Source organism: Lampetra fluviatilis, chromosome 2, assembly GCF_964198595.1.
Source record: "Lampetra fluviatilis chromosome 2, kcLamFluv1.1, whole genome shotgun sequence".
Taxonomy (NCBI): Eukaryota; Metazoa; Chordata; class Hyperoartia; order Petromyzontiformes; family Petromyzontidae; genus Lampetra; species Lampetra fluviatilis.
Window position 1 is genome coordinate 22,296,121 of NC_136276.1, and position 23,896 is coordinate 22,320,016.

Consider the following 23,896-nt stretch of genomic DNA (forward strand, 5'->3'; position numbering starts at 1 on the left):
GAGCAAAAAGGGCCAGCACAAAATTCCCCCATAAGCTCTGCATTCATCTATTCATCAAAGTGTTAGCGACCAATTAATGAGTGTTTACATCACATATTTATGGATGACATGAAGTGGTGCTGGAACACAATGCTGAATGCATCTTGAACCGTACGTAGCCAACCGCACTAATCGGATGTGCGGGGGAAGGACAACAAAGTAAATACAAAAAGCTGTTCTAAAGTAAATTAGTTTTCAATCTAAATTTAAAAGTACATAGCTCCAGTGGCTTCCTAATATCAGAAGAAAGAGCATTCCAGACCACCGCAGAAGCGCATCTGAAAGCACGTGATACGGTCACAGTTTTTGTTCGAGATTAATAACGTATTCTGGTTTGTGGCAAGCACTCTGTGTGTCATCACTGCAACCTCCTGCATTTACAGTACAGTTGTGTTTTTTTTAAATCAGCTTTGCACACGAGACAATGACAATGAAAAGCTCTAGAGTGTATTCATGAGGAAGGGTACAAAAGCACTCACGCATATTTGGATTGAAGGAGGTACTCGTCGACCTGACAATCACTTTGTTTATTTTCCTTTCCACTTCTGCGACCGTGGTGCTGAGGACCTCATTCACGACACGCTGGATTTGCTGGAACGACTGCGCCAGGTGCACATGGGCGTCGCGCGGCGACGACGCTATCAGGTTCAGGTTGGCCACTCCGCCGCCCTTCACGCCGATGCAGAACGCCGTGAGGCCGGCGCGCTTCAGCAGGGCCTCCACGCCGGAGAGGTCGTCCGCGGACTCTCCGCCGGACACCACCACAGCCAGCTGTGGAACAACGCTCTGCGCTCGGCCGCCGCCCTTCTGAGAGAACACGTTGCTGATGGAGAGCTCGATGGCTTCCCTGATCTTTCCCGTGCCGCCCTGAAGCGTGACTCCCTCGATGGCACGGAGGACCTTCTCCTTGTCGAAGTACTTGTCGAGCGTAAACTCAATGTGCGGCGCGCCACCGATCTGCACCACGGACACGTGGACGTTGTCGACGCCGACGGGCAGCGCCGACACGAAGGAGTAGACAAGGTTTTTGATGAAGCGGAAGTTTATCTCTCCCACGGATGACGACCCGTCGATGAGGAAGACCACGTCCATTGGCGGGGCGCGCATGTAATCTGAGAAGGGAGAAGAGCACATTCAACTGCTCAGTTCGCAACAGCATTGTTCATTGGTGACGAATAAATAACATTATTCTGAATACTAGTTTGTTATTTTTTTACATCCTGGCAAATGGTAGCGCCTTCTGTTGGCTGCAGATGGTGGCAGGGGCGGCGCGATGGCATAACACACGCCACACGCGCGGAACCAAAATGCACGATTCGCACGCGTGCGTTCCTGTCGGACAAATAATTGGATCGTTCCACATCTGGTCGGCCTGGACTTCAAAACACTTCAAATCGGTTATTGAAATAATTTTATACTTTGCTGAAAATGATTGATCGGATGCACTAAAACTAAACGGGATTTCGAAGCAAGGTAAAATCTTCCTCGAATTTCATGTGCTTATGCAGTGCTCGCACACGATCTCAGAAAGATATCACCAACTGAGAAGTGAGAGCCTCAGGAGCTATGCTGAAATATAGAATTAGATTTGCTATTATGGGCACCTTACTCTGCCAACAAAATTGTAATTGTGTTTTGTCTCATCACTTTTCAGGAGGGTCCTGCCAAGTTTTCACATTAGGGAGCAATGTTGCTGCTGCTGTGCGTAATCCCAAATGAGTCAATTGCAGGATTTTTTTGAGCATTGGGATGTTTGGCTAATACCAGTTTTTTTTTGCTTTGGGAGGAAATTGGAGAGCCCGGAAGAAACCCCATGCAGAACAGGAGGAGAACATACAGACTCCACGCAGAAAGGTGTCCGAGTAGGGAGTCACTGCGAGGTCACTGTGCCAAACGTGGTGCCCAATGCTCGTCCTGGATGTACCGTGGCAGCCAATACTGGTAACCACTGCGTCCGTGCAAGTCAGCGCAATGTGGTTCCAAGATATGTCCTTTTGATAGGCAGCTTGAATAGAGCATTTGTTCTTTATTGTGTGATTGGAGCTGCTTACATTGCACAGTACTAAAATATATGAAGTATACGTTTCTTTGTGTTGCCACATTGCATCACAGGCAGAATAATAATTAGCAGGAACATGACGATAAATGTTGCGGCGTATATGAGGAGATGCGGAATGATTAAACATGTTTTACCTCCCATCGGCTTCAACGGCCAAGGTGTAAGTTGGAGGTCGATGTACTTGCACAGTTGCTGCAAAATCGTGGCCTTGTCGTCGGAGGTGAGCAAGAACGATGACTGGCTGGGGACTCTCTGCAGCTCGGCAATGTCCGTGTCTTCAGTCGCGATGACAAAGATCGCGACTCCCTGACTCTTGAGCTCCTCCGCCGCCGCCAACACGTCGTCGTCTGTCGACGCTCCTGCCAAGACGACGGCGATCTGCGGCACGCCCTCCAGCTCGCGGCTGCCAGCAGACTTGGTGAAATGATTCTTGGCGGCGAAGTTCAAACCGGCGCCGAGCTTCGGGCTCCCTCTTCTGACTTGCTGAGACTTGGCGGCCTTTATGACGTCTTCCTTCCTTTTGTGCGTCTTCAGGAAGAACTCGTTCTTGGGGTCGGCGTTGTAACGGAGAAGACCGACGCGAACGAAGTTGCTACTGACGTCCAGGGCATCGATAATGTAGAGGAGTAGGACTCGCAGCTTCTGCAACGTCTGGGCATTCTTCTCTCCTCCCATCAGGAAGACGATGTCGGCAGGACCGCTCTTCTCGCAAGCTGCAGCAGCCACGAAACACAAAATTTTTGCTCAAAAATGTCTTTGAAGTTAACACTGTGTCGTAGGCCATAGTACTTGGTACTTGGGGGTAGGCCTCGGCAAGGCAAGGTAAAAGTTAAAAGGTAAAAACAATGAGCCTACCTTTACCCTACCTTTTACCTTATCACAATACAATCACTCTACCCTACCTTTTACCCTTTAGCAGGTAAGGTAAAAGGTAAAAAGCAACGAGCTTACCTTTACCCTACCTTTTACCCTTACCCCATACAAATTACCCGATTACAGGGTAATTACTAGGGAACTACTTCACTTGAACAAGGTTTATAACAGTAAATGCTTGGTAGAGCGCTTTAATCATATAGAATACTCTCGATGATTCCAATTTTACACGCTTTCTTTTAATTCACTCTGTCTGTTGTTGTTGTCGTTATTGTTGTTGTATCCTCAAATCATGAAACTCAATTTTTACCCACTTCCTAATGTGGTATCGACTGAAAACTTGGTATACTTAGGTCATACTGATGACAATACTATATTCTATCATAAAAAATATATGTTTTTAAACATTATTTTTTATATGTTATGTTTCGTCTTGAGTCTAATTATCCACGGTCAACTGACGTTGGCTGTAATTGGCCACGGTCCCTTACATTACGGCAAGCTTCGGGGCCACTTCCTGGAGTTCTGCCATTACTAGAACATTTAATAAAAGCGTGTTTTTAATAAAGTTTGTTTAAATATTACTTATTAAATGTAGGCCACGGTCTGCGCCACGGAGCTTTTAGCTGTAAACAAGGTACCGTATTTACCAGGTAATACTTTGCGCTACTTTACCCTACCGGGTAATTCTTCCAAGCTACCTCTACCCTACCCTTTACCTTACCCCTTGGCATGTCGACACCTTTACCTTTACCCTTTTACCCGGTAAAAAGGGTAAATTACCTTACCTTGCCAAGGCCTACTTGGGGGGGTAACTCTAACTCGAGGGGGGTGACTCGCGGGGTGTGGATAGAATCGCGAGGGGGGGGGGGGTGACTCACTGGGTGGGTGACTCACGGGGCGAGGGAGGTGAGTCACGGGAGAGGGGGGTAACTCGTGGGGGAGGTTACTCACGGGGGGGGGGGGGGGGTGACTCCTGGGCGGTGACTGACTCCATGGGGGGGGGGGGGTGACTCGCGGGAGGGGAAGGTGACACGCTGGGGGGGGGGGTGCCTCGTAGGTTAACATTTAATAATGCAAGACGGTAAACGAACAAGCAACTCACGTGTCCCAGTCACTTGACTTCTCATGACCAACTCGTCCACTGGAGAGCAGATTTCAGTCACAACCTCTTGAGAGAAGCTGCTCAGAGCCGGGTAATCGTCTGTCATGAAGACCTTGGAACCTGCAATCAAATTGAGTTCCGACTTGTCTGCCTGCTTCACGCCGAGCGCGATGATGTCCACCTTTCTCTGCTTCAAGATGCTCGCAGCCTGCCTCACGTCATCCTGCCAGGTGGAAATCGCAAGGCCTTACCTGACGTTCAGAATCATGAGTCGTTCGCTTAATGCACTTCAAATATCACCATGCGTACGGTCTGTTTCTCCTAAAACACGTGTTGTTTTCATGACGCGAATGTGACATAACACGATGAATGTGTTAGGGAACACATTTTTACAACGCGATCGAGCAGGACTACGTCATCATGAGTAGGAATAAGCGGGTGTACGGCTACCTTGGCGTAGCATTACACAAGGTGGGATGCTGCTGGATGCTTCTAGATGCTACCCACGCGCCTCAGCCTTTGTTCAGCCTGTGTACGCATGTCATGTGTTATCGCAGACTGTGTTTTACCCTACATTGGAAGGATGTCATCAACCAAGTTAAACTTTAGCTGCCTTATAGTTTATATTCATATCCATATTTCCAGTCTTTTACTCCCAGCTTTGCACTCGATCATCACTAGGACATTTGACGTACAGTGTTTTTAATCGTGTAAAACTGTCCCCCATCCCATTCTCCCCCCTCCCCCTCTGTGGTACATGCAGCTTACCCCCCCCCCCCCGACTTCACACGGCGCCCCCGAAGTCTCTCTAATCTCCGTGCCCCAATACTCACCGCCCCCCTCTCCTGCATAATAAATAGATGATATCAATCGGCTTAACTTAGCGTTCTTATTTATCAGCTTAACTTCCGCCCCCGTGTTCACACGCCGGCTTAACTCAGCGTATCACCCCCCCCCGACTCCACTTTGGGCGCCCCCCCCCTACCTTGCGGTCCCCATTGGCTCCTCCCCCCCTCTTACCCTATATAATCGCGTATCTCTGTTAGCTCTCTTCACTTACTACAGTGATGTTGGCTGTAACAGTTCCACCTGTGTTGCCTCCGAAACGTCGTGATTTAATTTTCATTTTTATTTTATTTTCACCTATGTGACTTTACCGAAAAAACCAAAGAGTATTATATAGGGTGTATGAAAATGATGGACCCAATTTCAGTATATTTCACGATGGCAACATGTTACTATTACACAAAAAGTTACAAAAGGTTTAATGATTGATCAAGTTTACTAACGATTTTATAAATGTTCGATGTGCCCTGCACCTGCTGTACGGACAACATCGAGACGATAGTTGAATTCATCCCAAATGCCTCTCAAAGTGTCTTCTTCCACTGAAGTCACCGCTGCCGTGATTCTGTTTTTGAGGTCATCCAGATTAGTCGGTAATGGTGGCACAAAAACACGGTCTTTGACGTATCCCCACAAGAAAAAGTCGCAGGGTGTGATGTCTGGGGGTCTTGGGATCCCGTGCGAGCTATCCAATATTGAGGCAGTGTGTCTTACGAATGACTGAGGCTAGGGACTGTTTGTGCGCTGAGAGAGGCATCTAGCAGTAATCATTTGAAACTATATGCCCTGCCCTTTCAAGTGGTAAGAGTTGCATTAATGGGCGGTTCGTGGTTGCAGAGATAAAGCGATTTCAAATTGAGTCTATATATGTAAAAGTAAAAAATTATCTGTTTGTGAGTTTGTGTGTGTTCGCGCGCTTGCGAACGATTTGCCTCTCCAATGGTGGGGTTTAATAAAAAAAAAAGCCAGGTACCACGCCGTAAGCCCCGCGGTGAGCAAGCGCTATGCCTTTTTCACATCCATCAAATTTAAATATGCTAAATTAGCGATTTAGTGCAATTTGTGTGCGCTTCCCTTTTATTTATTTATTTATGACACGTGCATGCCCATACCAACTCACGCACCTTTGGTGGGGGGAGACGGCCCATGCAAGTTGACGCCTTTGGTGGGAGGGATCGGGACATTTCGCATAAAAAATGCTATAAGAATACACTAAACGCTGACGTTAATTCTTCACTGTGTGATGTCCCCTCCACCCCAATGCGTGCAGTGATTACTACTATACAGTCGCTAGATGCTACCACTATAGGCCGTAGATATTACTGCAGAGGGGCCGGGGAGATCGTGGCTGGGGGGGGGGGGTCAGGTGTAGCAGCCCAGCCCCAGCTTGCCAAGATGCCACCTCGGCCGGCTGGACAAACTAGGCCGCGGCCGGAGGTTCTGCATGGGATTAGGGTTCACCACGCCACTCTGTCAGGTGAGTACTTTGTGCTATACAGTCGATAAATACTGCTATAGAATCAGCATGTACTACTGTAGTGATAGCAGGTGTAGAGAGGAGCCGACACGAGATTGCAGGGGTCTCGTCCTTTATTCCTTTCCTTCCATTCACACCTGTCGCCAGCCGTCCCAATCCCGTTCCCGCCAAAGGCCCCCCTTTCCCGCCCGTTCTCTCCTTATATCACCTCGATCACCCCTCCCCCTAACCCATCTATTGGTGGGAATCCTTCCCCTGACACCCCTACATCACCCCCCCCCCCCCCCCCGGAGAAAAAATAACCGTCCTCGGTTCTGCCTCCCCCATGGACCATTTAAGTCTCCCCATGCCTCCCACCACTGACAGTGACGACAGCCCTTACCCCCCCCCACAACCATACAATGCAATATAACACAACAAATCAATTGCGCGGCCTGCCCAGGTCTCCAGCCAGCATCCCGTAACAGCCCGGACATCCACAGGCAGCAGATGACCGTGGCGGCCCCCTCCTTCGAAGGCCCTCTCGTCGCGGTCCCTGGTTCGGTGGTGCCGGTGTCGCCTTGCCTGGCGCCGCTGTCTCTCCGGCCCCCGCTCGTGCCGCCGCTCCGTCAGGCCTCACATGGGGTGCTGTAGGTGACAAGGGAACACAGGGCACCGAACCCCCTGCCGGTCGGCGCGTGGTGGTCGGCGACCTTGGCCTGGGTAGGGATGATGATGATGTTGGCAGTGATGTTGGTGGTGATGTTGGTGAAGATGACGGTGGAAAGATGTATGGCTTAAGGCGGGTGGGGTGTACAAACCATCGTCGCTTACCCAGTTGGACCTGGACGCACTGCGGTCGGAGTGCTTTGATGACCTCGACCGGCCCTTTCCAGGGTCGGTGCAGCTTTGGTGAGAGGCCAACCGGCACCTGAGGACAGTGTAGCCATGCCTGGTCCCCGACTTTAAAGGGCTTGGCTGTCACTGTCCTCTCCCGTATCCGTACATTACTCTCTTGGCTCGCGGCCGATGCGGCCTCGGCTGCTTGGCGGGCCTCTCTCAAATAAATGAGGGAGGTCTTTAGTGCCTTCGGCCATGCGTCGGCTCTTGCCGGAATGTCCGTCAGCTGCACCTCAATAGGCGGAACGGGATCCCGTCCGTACATCAGGAAAAACGGCGAGAACCCCGTCGCCGCGTGTGGGGCCACCCTGTACGCCGCTAAGACCGATGGAATGTGGAGGTCCCAGTCGGAATGGTTTTCGTCCACCACTTGGGACAGCATGGCCGCTATGGTGCGGTTAAGCCGCTCTACCATCCCATCGGTCTGGGGATGATATGGAGATGTTCGGACCTTTTTAGTGCCCAGGATAGAGCAGACGTCCTTCAATAGCTGTGAGGAGAAATTCCTGCCCTGATCCGTGAGCAACCGCTCCGGTGCCCCCTTATCAAGGACATAGCCTCCCACGAAGGCATCGGCGATGGTCTGTGCCGTTTGGTCCGGGAGGGCCCACGCCATCGGCCACCTCGTGCAGTACTCGACTCCGACCAACAGGTATTTATTTCCCCGTGGCGTGACCGGCAGCGGTCCCAAGATGTCCAACGCAACCAATTCGTTGACCCTGGTCACCGTGATGGGCTGTAGGGGCGCCCGGCTTACCCGGGGTGGCGGCTTTCGCCGCGCACATTCGACGCAGGTAGCGACCCATCGATGCACGTCAGCGGTCATACCTGGCCAAAAGTACCGACCCTGTAATGTGTGCAGTGTCTTCCGCCCTGCCAGGTGCAGCAGCTGGCGGCCGTGTACGTCCAAAACCAATTGTTGACGCAGCGACTCCGGAACTACCAGGCATCGCCGGCGCCCTGTCGGGTCCCATCGCATGAGGAGATCCTCCCATACGATGTACTCCTCCCCCCCTGCCTCTGCTGAGGCGCGTAGTGTTCGCAGTGGGGCTTCCTCCAGCTGTAGCCGTCTCCAATCGTCCAAGGTCAGCCCCAGGTCGTGGTCGGTCAGCTGGACCTCACCCTGTGCGCCCTCCGCCGTGCGTACGGGAGCGATGACCGTCCCCTCCGGCCTCGCCTCCTTGCAGCGTGCCCCGCCTGTGGTGCATGCACAAGGGCCCTGGGGCACCAGTCGGGACAATGCGTCTGCGTTGGCATGTCTGGTCCCTTTGCGATGCACTACTTGGTACCTGTACTCCTGCAGGCGTTCTATCCATCTGGCCAGCTGGCCCGAAGGCTGGTCGATGCGGAGCGAATACTGCAAGGCCGCGTGGTCAGTGCGGACCGTAAATTTGCGACCATACAGGTAGGGTCGGAATTGCTGCACAAAGTGAACGACTGCCAGGAGTTCCCTACGTGTGACGCAGTAGCGCTGCTCTGCTGATGAAAGCACGCGACTACCATAGGCGATAACCACCTCCCGACCCTGCTGGACTTGCGACAAAACACTGCCGATGCCCACATCGCTGGCGTCCGTGTCCAGGATAAAGGGGAGGCCAAAATCCGGAAAGGCCAATGGTGGTGCATCTGTCAGACGTGAGCGCAGCTGCTGGAATGCCTCTTCCTCCAGAGGGCCCCAATAAAACCTCTGGTTCTTCGCCGTCAACACGTGCAAGGGCTTGGCAATGGTTGCGAAGTTGGGCACAAACCGGCGGTAGTAAGAAACGAAACCCACAAACCGGCGTACCTCCGGAACCGTTGTGGGAACAGCCCAGGCCCTCACGCAGGCCGTCTTTTCCGGGTCTGTAGCCACTCCCGACTCACTGACGACGTGGCCCAAGTAGCGTACCGACGACTGCATAAGGTGGCACTTCGACGGCTTGAGCTTCAAGTTCGCGTTCCGGAACCGCAGGAACACCTGACGCAATCGGTCAATGTGTTCCTCGAATGATCGGCTGAAAACAATGACGTCGTCCAGGTAGATGAGGCACGTTTCCCATTGGAGGCCTGCCAAGGCCAACTCCATTATGCGTTGGAACGTTGCCGGCGCCGTCTGGAGGCCCATAGGCAGGCAGTTGAACTCGAACAGGCCCTGTGGTGTCCGGAATGCTGTTTTAGGCCGGGAGTCCGCGTCTAGTGGGACCTGCCAGAACCCGGACAACAAATCCAGCGTACTGAAAAATTTTGCTCCCGCCAGTGCATCCAATGAGTCGTCGATACGTGGTAGGGGATATGCGTCGGCCAGCGTGACGGCATTGAGGCGTCGGAAGTCCACACAGAATCTCAGTGACCCATCTGACTTCTTGACTAGGACCACCGGTGCCCCCCAGGGACTCGAGGATGGAGAAATTATGTCGGCCCGCAGCATCTCCTGCACCGCTTGTTGAATGTGCCCTTTTTCCATTGGGCTCATTCTATATGTGTTTTGGCGCAGGGGTGCGGCATCTCCCGTGTTGATGTGGTGCTGTGACAGATTTGTGCGCCCTAGGTCGAACGGTCCCCGGCTGAACACGTCCGAGAACTCCTGCAATAACGAGTGCAGCTGCTGTTTCTGGTCGGGCGGCAATCCCGGCTCAGGCCCCGCCAGCTGGTCCATCCACGATTTGGCCCCTCTGTCCTCGGACTGGCTGATGCTGCCTACAAGCTCGGGCTCTGTCCCTGGGGCTCCTAGTGACAAGGGACTAACGTGGGCCAGAACTGTTCCCTCCTGCACCGTCGCTGTTCTATCGGAGGTGTTCAGCACCTGAATGAACAGATGCTGGTTCCTCTGTACAATAGTTTCGGCCCCCACCAGCGCATGACGATCCATGGCCGCTGACGCCGGAGACACCAGGATGGGTGAGTCTGGTCGGGCTGTCACGAGGGGGGACCGATATTGCAACGGAACCAGCATCTGGGCTGCCGGGGGAATGGAGACAGACTTACTGACCAGAGCCTGCACGTAGGGTACACCCTGGCTGGCCCCCTCCGCCTTTAGGAAATGGAGATGCGTTCCCTGGACTTCCACCCGCCCATTGGCCAGATCGATTTTCATTGGCATCCGCCTCAGAAAGTCCGTCCCCAACAGGCAGGGTACGGGCAACGTTGCGGAGACAAGGATGGGTCCTGCTACCGAAAGCTGCCCAATCTGTATCGGGGCTTCAACCTGGCCCAGGAAGCCCATGCTGCCTCCATTTGCTGCAATGAACGTTGTCTTGACGGGGACTAAAGGTCGGATTTTATCCGGCAGCATCTCATGCATGGTGCTCGAGATGATCGTGGCTGATGCCCCCGTATCGACCAAGATACGTGCCGACACTCCCGCGATTTCACCGACCAGGACCGAGGTTCCTGACGTGGCCGCTACCACCCGCCTTGCCAGCTTCCTCCATTGTGTGGCTGAGTCCGGCCACTGACCAGGCGGCGTCTCGTTATCCTGTGGTGCATGGTGAAATGATGGGGGATGGGTGTGGATGGACTGAAGATGGGGTTCCTCCCTTTGGAGTGCGTCACAGCAGGGTGAACGCGCCCTTGTTACATAGTGTGGGCTTACCCCTGGGTTGCGGGCTGGGCTCTCTATGTAGTGCAAATTGCCCCCCCTAGGTGACGTAGGATGGGCCCCCCTTGTGGTGTGGGGGGGCCCCCCCATTGTAGGGGGCGGTGGGGACTGGGGGGTGGGCCTTCCCGTGAGCCCCTCCCTTTCCTTTGTCACGGGGGCGTGGTCCCCCTGGTTCCGTCTCGCTCTGTCGCAAAGCGGTGGTGAGGCGGGTCGTGGAATTGCTCCAGGGCGCAATGTCAATCGTGTGGGCTGCCTCCGCCCCCGGGCCGTTGCCCCTGGCAACTCGCCGGCGTTGCAGGTAACTGGTGACGTCACGCCCGCCGGCGACGTCACGCCCGCCGGTGACGTCACGCCCGCCCGCGAACCCACGCCCGCCCGCGAAACCACGCCCACCCGCGACGTCACGCCCGCCCGCGAAACCCCGCCCGCCCGCGAAACCACGCCCACCCGCGACGTCACGCCCGCCCGCGAACCCACGCCCGCCCGCGAAACCACGCCCGCCCGCGACGTCACGCCCGCCCGCGAAACCCCGCCCGCCCGCGAACCCACGCCCGCCCGCGAAACCCCGCCCGCGCGCGACGTCACGCCCGGCATCGACGTCGCTGCCGGCCGCGACGTCACTTCCGCCCGCGACGTCACCTCCGCCCGCGACGTCACCTCCGTCCGCGACGTCCCTCCCGGCGTCGGCGCGACTCCCGGCGCGGTCCCCGGCCTCGGCGCGATCCCCGACGCGGTCCCTGGCCCCGGCGCGATTCCAGGCGCGGTCCACGGCCCCGGCGCAATTCCCGGCGCGATCCGCGACACCACTTCCGGCCGCGACGTCACTTCCGGACGCAACGTCACGTCCGTTCGCGACGCCACTCCGGGTCGCGATGCGACCACAGGCCCCGGCGCTATCCCCTTCCCCCGACCAGAACAGCGGGGACCGGGAAACGACACCACCGGCGCCCACCCCGAGGAGACTCCTGGTGAGTTCGCGGCGTCGGAATTGTAATTACCCGGCCCGCCCCAGAGGCCGGGTGGGACGGCGTCACTCGCCTGGCTCCTGTCGGCGTTCGGCCCCGGCAGGTTCCAGGTGACGTTGGCGGCCTCCGGCTCCGTGCGGCACCCCCTCGCCACATGCCCCTCGCGACCACAACGGTGGCAGACCCACGGGGCGTTGCGTCGGGGGGGCTCGGCGCGATGTTGTAGAGGCGGCTGCCAGCGACGCGGCGGCTGGTCCCTCTGCTCCGCCAGTCCCCGGATCGCCGCGTACACCTCCCGCAGCGATGGCTCCGTCTCAGACGTCGGCGGTCCGTCCCCAGATGCCCCACCGGCAGCCTGTGGTGACGGTGCAGGTTCGGCGGTTAGTGTCGCTGGACCAAGTAGCGCCGCGGCAACGGCTCGGCTGTTCCCCCCCGCCGCGCCAGCCACCGGGCCCACGGGTGGCGCCCGGCCCATGACCTGCTCGTGGGCTTGGATGGTCCGGGCAGCCCACAGCGAGGTGCGTTCTTCCGGCGTCACTACGGGCATTACAACGCCGGCGCGGCAAGCGTAGGCGATGAGGTGCTCGACCACGAGGTCCTCGAGCGCTTCTTCAGCCAGGCGAGGGAAAGCTCTCCTCGCCAACACGAGCAGCGCCCCCCTGTAGGCTAAAGGGGATTCTTTAGCCCCTCGCTGGCGATCCTGGAACCGTTTAAAGGCTCCTTCCGCCGGGCAATAGATCTCCCCCAAAGCCTCGTAGGCCGCCTGTAGCGTGGACTTGCTGTGCGAGGGAAGGGAGGTGTAAGAGGAGAGTGCTTCTTTGCCCAGAACAGATGGCAGCGCTCGTAGGGCCTCTTCGTCTGTCCACTCGAGAGCGTGGAAGGCAGCCTCGAATCGGCGGACAAACTCCTCCCAATCTTCTTCCTCAGCCACAAACTTGTCGACGGGCCCCAGCCGACGCGGCCGTCCGGCCACCTGCTCTCCGTGTTGGGTGTTTAGCCCTGGGGGTTTTGGCGGGAGCGGCGGCGGCTGGCGTGACGAGGTTGGTTGCGGCTCCTGCCCGGCCGGCTGGTCGGCGTCCGGTTCCCGTGGCCTCTCCTCCCGTAGTACGCGTGGGGGTGGGGGTCCCGGTGCCGGCGGGCCCCCCATAGGGAGCCTCTGCAAGAGCTCCTGGAGCGCCCTCTCCACGCGGGCCATGCGGTCCTCCATGCGATCCTCCAGGCGATCCGGGCCCCCTTCTGCTGCTTCTGACAGCAGGCCCCCTTGTTGCCCAGGATGTGAAGGATCCCCGGCCCCTGCTTCCTCCTCCCTCGGCTCCCTCCCGCGAGGATTCTTCTTTGTAGCCATTAGGATCCCACCGCTGCCACCAAATGTAGAGAGGAGCCGACACGAGATTGCAGGGGTCTCGTCCTTTATTCCTTTCCTTCCATTCACACCTGTCGCCAGCCGTCCCAATCCCGTTCCCGCCAAAGGCCCCCCTTTCCCGCCCGTTCTCTCCTTATATCACCTCGATCACCCCTCCCCCTAACCCATCTATTGGTGGGAATCCTTCCCCTGACACCCCTACACAGGTACCACCACAGTCGGTATGCACTGCTGTAATCACAGCAGGTACCACCACAGTCAGTATGCACTGCTGCAGTGAAAGCAAGTGCCACTACAGTATGCACTGCTGTAATCATAGCAGGAACCACCACAGTCAGTACGCACTGCTGTTAGATTTTTAAGAGTAGTTTTGAAATATTTTAAGACCCAGGCAACTCCGGGTACTTCCCGCTAGTTTGTTTTAAACGCGATTTTACCACAATGCAGTGTTCTTCGGGAACGCAACTACAACCGCCACATTATAGGAGAACATCCTGTATATATATGGAGCATCAGCAGCTGAAATTTAGCGACAGGTTACTTTAAATAAAATCCCAATTGTTGTTTTGATTGTATATGCTATGTCTCAAAGCATGTTGAGCATATGAAATGCCAATGGGAGCAAACTATATTGAATTTGGCTGGTTGCATGTTCCAGGAGGCTATCATGGCAATATACTGAGCTGGCAAGCCGAGGTCGTCAATTCAAAGTCAGACGGTCAACCGTTGTTATTATCGCGCTTGTTTCAGACTCTGTTTGCAGTAGGAAGCGACGTTGTGATGTTGCTCCTATAAGAAATCCCAACTCGATTATTTTGCAGGTACATGTTCAACATTGGCATGTTTTTGTCAATACCATTTACGTGTTTTTTCTTTTGCTAAGGAAATCATAGAACCTGGGAGGAAACCTTTGCAGAACCGGAAAAGGAGAACGTGCACAATCCCACACATATAGGTGCCCAAATCGGGGTTAGAACCCAGGCCCTTCTTGCTGTGATGCGCAAGTTTTACCTCTGCGCCACCCTACTGCCTTAAGATCAATACATTATTATTGCTACGTGATATTTTACAGCAGTAGAAAACTGTGGGTAGAGTGTTTTACTCAAGTTCAAATCCCGGTCAAGTTTCAAGTCAGCCTCTTCAGGGTCATTCAAACGAGAACCACTTCATCGGAGAGTCGTATGGATAGACTATCCCCAGCCATAAGAAGGTGGAATTCCAATAAACCTAATCCCAGGGCCATCAACAGAGATGGGCACTGCGCCATCGCTCATATGACATATGACCGGACATAGCCGACAAATTGGACGCACGTAATGTTAACTCACGAGTGCTTTATCATGCAAGAACTAAATAAAACAAAAAGTTCCTTCACAAATATACGTTAAGCCGTTTCAGTTTTCCGAACCGTCTTACCTGAGAGGTTCCGTCTGTGATCAAAACCATGACCTGTTTCACACTTCCTTCTCGGCCGCCTGCCGAATTTACAAAATGGTTGGTTATCAGAAAGTCGAGCGCCATGCCCGTGCGGGTGCCACCCCCTTGGTACTGCATCTTGGCGATGGCGTCCAGTACGGCGCCTTGGGATGAGAAGCTGTTGAGCTGGAACTCGGTGCGTGGCTCGGAGCTGAACTGGACGATGCCCACCCGCACCTTCTCGGGCCTGACCTCCAGGCCTCTCACAACGGCCAGCAAGAAGTTTCGGATCTCCTCGAAATTTGTTTTTCCAATGCTCCAGGAACCATCGACCAGGAAAACAAGGTCAGCTTCTGGGTTCAAGCATCCTGCAACGAAACAATGTCACCAAAGTGTTAGGTTCATATAGAGTACATATACAGTACTGTGCTACTGGAATTGAAGGTGATGTCCAAGTTACAAAAACTCTCATCATTGGATGCGGGAAGCGGCACATCATACATAATCTGAAAAACGTTAAGAAAACTGGAGCTGAATGAAGTGCATTATTGTGGATTAAATGATTATGTAAACTGCACACATTCCCCAACAAGGCCATGTGCGGCATTGTGCAGTACTGCCGCTGCTATGGCCGTTCCCATTGCCAAAACGCCTCCCAAAAACCCAGAGCTCGTTCACGTGCTGGGTCTGTGTCTAGAATCCCCATTCTTTGGTTTTCTACGATTCTCATAAACAATGTATAATCAGTAAAAATCCTCTACTTCGACTACCTACTATCCATGCTTCGTACCGCCCATTCGCCCTAAGAGAGCCACGCACATTCTTATCACCTGTATGCTGGAGTCTTCCTGTTATCGTAGCACTCTTGTGGATAGGAAAAAGTGACCCACAAAGTGTCTGAAAAGTGCTCCTATTGATAATTGGTTCTTTACCCTTCTATCTGGCAACAAAACTGACACCTTTTTTACAAGGAGTCATGTTTGCATAGACCGCAATACCTGCAGTCATAATACAAACAAAAGAACATAACTCTGATAATGTGCACTGTCCTTAAAGTTGATTGATCCACACCCGAGACAGCTTTCCTTAGAGCCTAGTCTCATATGGGTTGGACCAGATGACGCCAAAAGGCGCACAACTCAAAGACAATGCACCATCAGAGTATGAGAGCTCGGGGCAAGCATCTACACTATGGGAACCTCATTTGCCAGTAAAAATATGATAATTGGTTCTTTACCCTTCTATCTGGCAACAAAACTGACACCTTTTTTACAAGGAGTCATGTTTGCATAGACCGCAATACCTGCAGTCATAATACAAACAAAAGAACATAACTCTGATAATGTGCACTGTCCTTAAAGTTGATTGATCCACACCCGAGACAGCTTTCCTTAGAGCCTAGTCTCATATGGGTTGGACCAGATGACGCCAAAAGGCGCACAACTCAAAGACAATGCACCATCAGAGTATGAGAGCTCGGGGCAAGCATCTACACTATGGGAACCTCATTTGCCAGTAAAAATATGATAATTGGTTCTTTACCCTTCTATCTGGCAACAAAACTGACACCTTTTTTACAAGGAGTCATGTTTGCATAGACCGCAATACCTGCAGTCATAATACAAACAAAAGAACATAACTCTGATAATGTGCACTGTCCTTAAAGTTGATTGATCCACACCCGAGACAGCTTTCCTTAGAGCCTAGTCTCATATGGGTTGGACCAGATGACGCCAAAAGGCGCACAACTCAAAGACAATGCACCATCAGAGTATGAGAGCTCGGGGCAAGCATCTACACTATGGGAACCTCATTTGCCAGTAAAAATATGATAATTGGTTCTTTACCCTTCCCATAGTGTAGATGCTTGCCCCGAGCTCTCATACTCTGATGGTGCATTGTCTTTGAGTTGTGTGCCTTTTGGCGTCATCTGGTCCAACCCATATGAGACTAGGCTCTAAGGAAAGCTGTCTCGGGTGTGGATCAATCAACTTTAAGGACAGTGCACATTATCAGAGTTATGTTCTTTTGTTTGTATTATGACTGCAGGTATTGCGGTCTATGCAAACATGACTCCTTGTAAAAAAGGTGTCAGTTTTGTTGCCAGATAGAAGGGTAAAGAACCAATTATCATATTTTTACTGGCAAATGAGGTTCCCATAGTGTAGATGCTTGCCCCGAGCTCTCATACTCTGATGGTGCATTGTCTTTGAGTTGTGCGCCTTTTGGCGTCATCTGGTCCAACCCATATGAGACTAGGCTCTAAGGAAAGCTGTCTCGGGTGTGGATCAATCAACTTTAAGGACAGTGCACATTATCAGAGTTATGTTCTTTTGTTTGTATTATGACTGCAGGTATTGCGGTCTATGCAAACATGACTCCTTGTAAAAAAGGTGTCAGTTTTGTTGCCAGATAGAAGGGTAAAGAACCAATTATCATATTTTTACTGGCAAATGAGGTTCCCATAGTGTAGATGCTTGCCCCGAGCTCTCATACTCTGATGGTGCATTGTCTTTGAGTTGTGCGCCTTTTGGCGTCATCTGGTCCAACCCATATGAGACTAGGCTCTAAGGAAAGCTGTCTCGGGTGTGGATCAATCAACTTTAAGGACAGTGCACATTATCTTTTGTTTGTATTATGACTGCAGGTATTGCGGTCTATGCAAACATGACTCCTTGTAAAAAAAAGGTGTCAGTTTTGTTGCCAGATAGAAGGGTAAAGAACCAATTATCATATTTTTACTGGCAAATGAGGTTCCCATAGTGCTCCTATTATCAGAGACTTTCTCCCAGAAGAGTCACCCGGATACGGTATCCCCAACACAAGCCTTCACGTGGGTAAGAGGTGCCCAGAAGTGGCAGCGAATTTGTCCTACGATCTGTTTGTTCGCACTTCGGCTCAAGGAGTCCAGGAAAATGCACGGATGAACGTGGGTAACAGGATCCACCTGTCGGGCCCCCGTGTGGCCGTTACTGCCGGTGTATTAACCATAAAATACTACGCGCCATCTGCTTCAATCAATCAATGAAAGGTCTGTAATGGGACACATTAAAAAAAAATCTGAGAAGGCGATGTTTCCTGTGATGTAATTCGAGGAGAGTTGGTCGCTTTCTCCGGTGTCACGGTCCGAATTTACCAAGTTTGAAAACTAATCTGCAAATTACCCAATTGGAATTACACACAGCAACATCGCCCCCTACTGAGAAACTACTGCAGGCTGTGTATGTGAAATAGGCCAGCACCTTCTTGAGAGCCCTGTGCTATGAGAATGGGGCCATGAGCAGATCTACAAAGGTCTTTATCATTACTTTTCAGAAGTTTTGCTCAACGTGTGATACAAAATGGAAGTTAAACACACACAAATATTTTTTTTTTATTAATACTTCATGCCTTATTAACGAAATAAAATAAGCAATATTTAATCAAATGAAAAAAGATAAGTTGCTGCATTGGAAATATGAATGTGGTAGAACAGAATATTTGCTTTTGAAAATACAGTACAAAATAATGGCATTAATTATGTTGCCATGAAAAAATCTATTGATGCAAGCTGTAGGGAAATACAGTGATGGATGACCTCACCATGTATCATTTGAGGCTGAGCAGATGACATGAGAGAAGCCAACACAAAGCATCCCAGCATCGAAAGCCTTATCCCTGCCTCCATTTCCTGCATACACACACGCATACACAATTAACTTTTGCAAGCAGTCCTTTCAACGTGTTCAAATACAGTAGAGATTTTATTGTCACCAATGAAGCATGTTATTTTTTCCAACATGTTCTTGAGCAAGTGCCATGCAAATATATTAGAATCAAGCGTTTATTTCCCGAGTAAAGCCCATTGAGCTTAGAAGCACTTTTTTCAAGGGTGACTCGTACGTATGTGTAATGTAGCACTCAGAGACGCTGTCTTCTTAAGTTATATATATTATACAATACAGTCCACCCGACTTCATGACGTGTTATTAGATGGACGCAGGTTGACTATGTTATAACTGGGTGACTATGTAGCTGCTACATGACGTTCACAACATAGCTGACTGACTATATAGGAGTCAATATAATAGCCACGGTGTAGATATATAACGTCTTTCGCCAACCTTCCAAGACGATGAGGGTGATCAACAGCGATGACAGCGACTACGGTCGGGACTCGGACTCCCCACGGCAGCTTCGAGCCCCACTCCGCGATGCCTTTTTATCTCCGCTCGGCTCGGCCACGACCCTTTTCCTGAACTCTCTCCTGTTGGAGATTTCTTAGCCTCACTAACACCTCGTGCGTTCCACCCCTCCTCCCGCAGTGACTCCTCACCCAGTTACCTCACTTGACCCTGCCTGTCCTCAGCTGCAATCCTTATTTGTGGCCATTAGGCCCCGTACTGTCCTTACATATGTATGTAGAACTTATTTGGCACCGTACGTAGCCAACCGTACTAATCGGAGGTGCGACTCGGCCCACAGACAGCATCAAAGCATTCCACAATTACAGATTTTAAAAAACGTGAAGATTGAGTACGCCTCACAGCAAACACTGCCTCACTGTCTTTTGCTGTATAGTGTTGGGATGCAGTGGAGGTGGGAGTTCGAGAAAAGATTGATACTCCAGTTCATTCATAAGTCTGGCGTTTTCTACCATCGACCACATGGCCACAATAAATCAAGATCCTTAAACAAAACTAACGACGTCCAAATTTTATAGGCTATGAAAATACCATTTGTTTTCGTGGCCATTAAGGTATCCAAGCTCTTGCAAACCAAGACCTGAATAAAAAACGATGTGCCCAAATGATCAAAATCTTACCTCGAAAAGTATTTTTTTTCTGTCCGTCTGTCTGCATTTAACTAACAAACTGCTGCGTTTCAACAAACTACACACGTTCGACGCAATAAGCCCCTGACCGACAAATCGCGATTTATTTTTCCCATCTGTTAAATGTAAAGTAGTTAAATTAACAATTTATCACTGTTTATTATTATATTACTACGCTGAGCGCGCGCCAAAGCACGCATCTGCGCATGCGCGAGAACGCTGACTCGGTGGGGGGGGGGAAATTGTTATTCGCGTTCAAAATGCAACAACAAAACACAACGCTGAGGTAAATTCTTCAAAGTGTGATGTCTCCCCCCCCCACCCAAATGTGTGCACTTACTACTATAGGGCCGCTAGCTACTACTATAGTCCGTAGATACTACTACTGTCATGCGGAGGGATGGTGGGGGGAGGGATAGCGGTTCAGAGGTTGGGGGCTCTGCACGGGACTAGGCCTTACCACGGCCCTCTGTTAAGTTAGTAGTTAACTGCTATAGAGTCAATAGAAACTTCATGGGACCTCCTTTGCCAGTGCCAAAATTTTAGAATAGGTTTTCCCCTTTTTTTCTGGCAACAAAACAGGTGTTAAGATGTTAAAACACAAAACTGAAACCTTTTACAATAAATAATGTCTGCATTACTTGTGGTCAGAATGCAAGCAAAAAACATACTCCAATAATATATGTAGTGACTGTGAATGTCACTGTGTGGTGCCGGGCTTGCGAGGCCACGGTGGATAATATGTTGTCATTATGTGCAGTCCGGTTACTGGGCATAGTACCAGCCCTAGTGGGGCTTGGGTCAGCGCTGGTTCGCGCAGAGGCACCACATACCATGTGCGGTGCGGGCTCCCGATGAGGGAGCGAGAGGAAGTGTCAGCCAGCCAGGGTTACATTGGGGCATTATACGCTGGTTGACCTGTCGACACGTGACCAGATGATATTGGAGGGGGGTGTACGTCTTTGAGAATAGGTTTTCCTATTCTCAATAGATATTATTATAGAGTCGATATATACGACTATAGAGTAGGTAAATAATACTGTACTTAGACACTAGTGTAGAGTCAGGAGATTCTACTGTAGAGTCAGTAGTTACTACTATAGTCGGTAGATACTACTATAGAGTCAGCACATAATAAAGTCAGTAGATACCACTATAGTCAGTATATACTGCTGCAGAGTCAATAGCTATGACTATAGAGTCAGTAGATACTGCTATAGAGTCTGCAGATACTTCTGTAGAGGTGATAGCTACTCATTATTCGGGGACCTACGGTACAGCGTTGCCTCCCTCGGTAAACGGTCGGGGTCAGGAAAGGTGAGAGCGGATCGTAATCACAGATTCCCGCCAGACAAACGGCCAAGGGTCAGATAAGGTGAAAGAGGATCAAAACGACAGATTGGGAATAACCAATCAGAAGGGTCCACAAAGTAACGTGGGATTGGACAAGCCCAGCCACGAACCAGTATAAAAGCCAGAGCGCTGAGAGCTCTGGCTCAGTTCTCCATACACAAAGACCGAAGCCCGGGCTGAAGAAGATAGGACCCTGGGCCAAGCCTTCTAGCCCTTCTAAGGGCTGAGGCTCAGTGTTCCAGTGGTCAGGGGAGAATAGGTCCTGGATAGGCATGACCCTGGGTCCCAGCCTTCCAGCCCTTCTAAGGGCTGAGGCTCTGCGTGACCAGAGGTCGGGGACCCACCGAGCCAGCGGTGGGTCAATTAGCCTCCCCTAGGTCCCAGCCGGAGGACGCTAGGTTATGCGGGTATACTCTGGAGGCTGTACCTCCTTAGGTTAGCAGATAGGCTGTGTGTAGGTCCCACCACGCCCGGAGGCTGTACCTCCTCAGGTTAACGGGTAAGGGGACCGCATACCCCTTGTGTGTTAGCGACCGTGTCGAAGAAAGACAATAAACAATGTGTACCTCAAAGGAGTTTATTCGTCCGTGATTCAAGAAACTACACTACTATAGAGTCAGTAGATACTACGATAGAGTTAGTAGTTACTACTATAGTCAATGGATACTACTATAGAGGCATTAGATACGACTATAAATTCAGTAGATACTTCTATAGTCATTAGATACTCTGTAAAGTCAGTATTCACTACTATAGAGTTGGTTGATACTACTATAGAGTCGGCAGATACTACTATAGAGTCAGTAGATACTACACAGTCAGTAAATACTACTAGAGAGTCAGTAGATACTACGATAGAGTTAGTAGTTACTACTATAGTCAGTGGATACTACTATAGAGGCATTAGATACGACTATACATTCAGTAGATACTTCTATAGTCATTAGATACTACTATAGAGTCCGTAGATACATACTCTTAGTTCTTTCGGTAAAGTCACGTAGGTAAAAAATGAAATTAAAATTAATAAAAATAAAACAACAAAATCACGACGTTTCGGAGGCAACACAAGTCTCCGTCATCAGGTGGGACCGTCACAGCCAGATTTGCTACATCAAGTGAGGGAGGGGTTCAAGATGCAAGCTCTTAAGTACCAGTTAAGGGGGGGGGAGGAGAGGGGGGGAGGGGCTTATCAGAATGTGAATGTGGTAGCCAATGAATGGAACATATCGGGAGGGGGGGGGGGGCTAAAAGAGGGACGGGGTACTCGTGGTTGTGGATTCCTACTTGAAACCGGATTCCCACCACCACCCATCTCAAAAAAATTCTCTCATCAAAACGCTATACCACAGAGCTCATGGCATTTCTGACCAACACCACCTGGCCAGTGAATTGAGACATGTACATCGGGCCCTCAGGATGAACGGATACTCTGAACGCACCATCCGCCAAGCTGTTTCTCCCACCATACAGAAACAGCCACTTGAAACTCTGATCAAAACTGTCACGTTACCATACATAGCAGGCGTGACCAAAAATATCTCCAAAATTCTAAACAAACATAAGATCCAAGTCCGATTCAGTACAGTACATCAAATCCGTGATCTAATTCCATCTGTGAAGGATGTCATCCCTGACTTGCAATACCCTGGAGTCTATAAACTGAGTTGCAGCTGTGGTGACTGTTACATTGGGGAAACGAAACGTCATGTCTCTGATCGTGTCCGCGAGCACAAGTCAGATTTGAAACACGGCAAAATTGAGTCTTCCGCCGTTGTCGATCATTGTTTTCTCCGAGACTAAGGTACTCTGCAAACCCTCTGGCTACCATCAAAGGTTTGTACACAAAGCCATTCAAATATACAAACACAGACATAATTTCAACCGTGATGATGGGTACAAACTTAGTAATCATTGCAAAGATGTTATCAACCATGCAAAAAATATTTAATTACACATTTTTGGACCATCTTATCTGACAGGCACTATTTTACTTTACCGAGTGTTAACATCCCTGACGTTTAACAGTACTCTCTTTATTGTCAGCCAACACTGGTATAAACATGGGCATTTTCGTTCCTTTTCTATTATGTACATCCACAGTGACTGCGCACAAACACGTCCACGACCACGAGTACCCCGTCCCTCTTTTAGCCCCGCCCCCCCCTCCCGATACGTTCCATTCATTGGCTACCACATTCTGATAAGCCCCTCCCCCCCTCTCCTCCCCCCCTTAACTGGTACTTAAGAGCTTGCATCTTGAATCCCTCCCTCACTTGATGCAGCAAATCTGGCTATGACGGAGACTTGTGTTGCCTCCGAAACGTCGTGATTTTATTGTTTTATTTTTATTAATTTAATTTTTTACCTACGTGACTTTACCGAAAGAACTAAGAGTATGAATCCTTGCAGTCATGAAAGCTTCAAATCTAGAGTCAGTAAATACTACTGTATAGTTAGTAGATACTACTGTCAGTATATACTACTACGGTCTGTAAATACTACTACAGTCAGTAGATACTACTATAGAGTCAGTAGATACTACTGAAGACTTAGTAGTTACTACGATAGTCAGTGGATACAATAGTCGGTAGATACTACTATAGAGTCGATATATAATACTAGTCAGTAGATTCCACTACAGTCAGTATATACTGCTGCAGAGTCAGTAGACACGACTATAGAGTCAGTAGATACAGCTATAAAGCCAGCAGATACTACTATAGAGTTAGTAGATACTGCTATAGAGTTAGTAGTTACTACTATAGTCAGTGGATACTACTGTAATAAACGACTGGACCACGATGTCTGGCTCAGTGTCCTTTATTCGGTTCGTACTGTATTCCCACACGGCTGTCTCTACTCTGTAGCTTCTCCACGGTGCTGACTCCGTTGTCGGCCCGGTCCACAACAGCAGCCCCGCTGCTGTTACTCTCACACAGCCCCCCTTGGCTGTACTCGCTGCAACTCCTCTCTCCTTCGTCCTTTCTGCAGCTCTGACAGCCTTGTGCTGTCTCTCCCTCTTCTCTCCCGCCACACCTGGCAGCCACACCGCTGCCTCTAACACGCAGCCCTTCTGGCTGTCTTCTCCGCAGCTGCACACCACTCCGTAGCTTCCTCCTGTCTCCGGG

The 23,896-nt window shown here is 50.9% G+C and overlaps 2 protein-coding genes across 4 annotated transcripts in view; both read right to left on the reverse strand.

Annotated features, from left to right (window-relative positions):
• LOC144944204 (collagen alpha-3(VI) chain-like) overlaps positions 1–23,896 on the reverse strand; it is a 135,255-nt gene that overhangs the window by 84,156 nt on the left and 27,203 nt on the right. For all 3 annotated transcript variants that reach the window (XM_078872240.1, XM_078872239.1, XM_078872238.1), the window contains exons 2-6: positions 18,182–18,269; positions 14,600–14,967; positions 4,077–4,299; positions 2,233–2,811; positions 519–1,151 (exon numbers count right to left, since the gene is read on the reverse strand). In XM_078872240.1, coding sequence (XP_078728366.1) covers positions 519–1,151; positions 2,233–2,811; positions 4,077–4,299; positions 14,600–14,967; positions 18,182–18,266 — 1,888 coding nt within the window. In that variant the 5' untranslated portion in view covers positions 18,267–18,269. The remainder of the gene's footprint in view (positions 1–518; positions 1,152–2,232; positions 2,812–4,076; positions 4,300–14,599; positions 14,968–18,181; positions 18,270–23,896) is intronic.
• LOC144944240 (uncharacterized) lies at positions 6,698–13,386 on the reverse strand. Its single transcript, XM_078872242.1, has 2 exons — positions 11,894–13,386; positions 6,698–7,026 (listed from the first exon to the last, which is right to left on the reverse strand). Exons 1-2 carry the CDS (start codon positions 13,163–13,165, stop codon positions 7,015–7,017), a joined length of 1,284 nt encoding a protein of 427 aa, XP_078728368.1. The 5' UTR covers positions 13,166–13,386; the 3' UTR covers positions 6,698–7,014.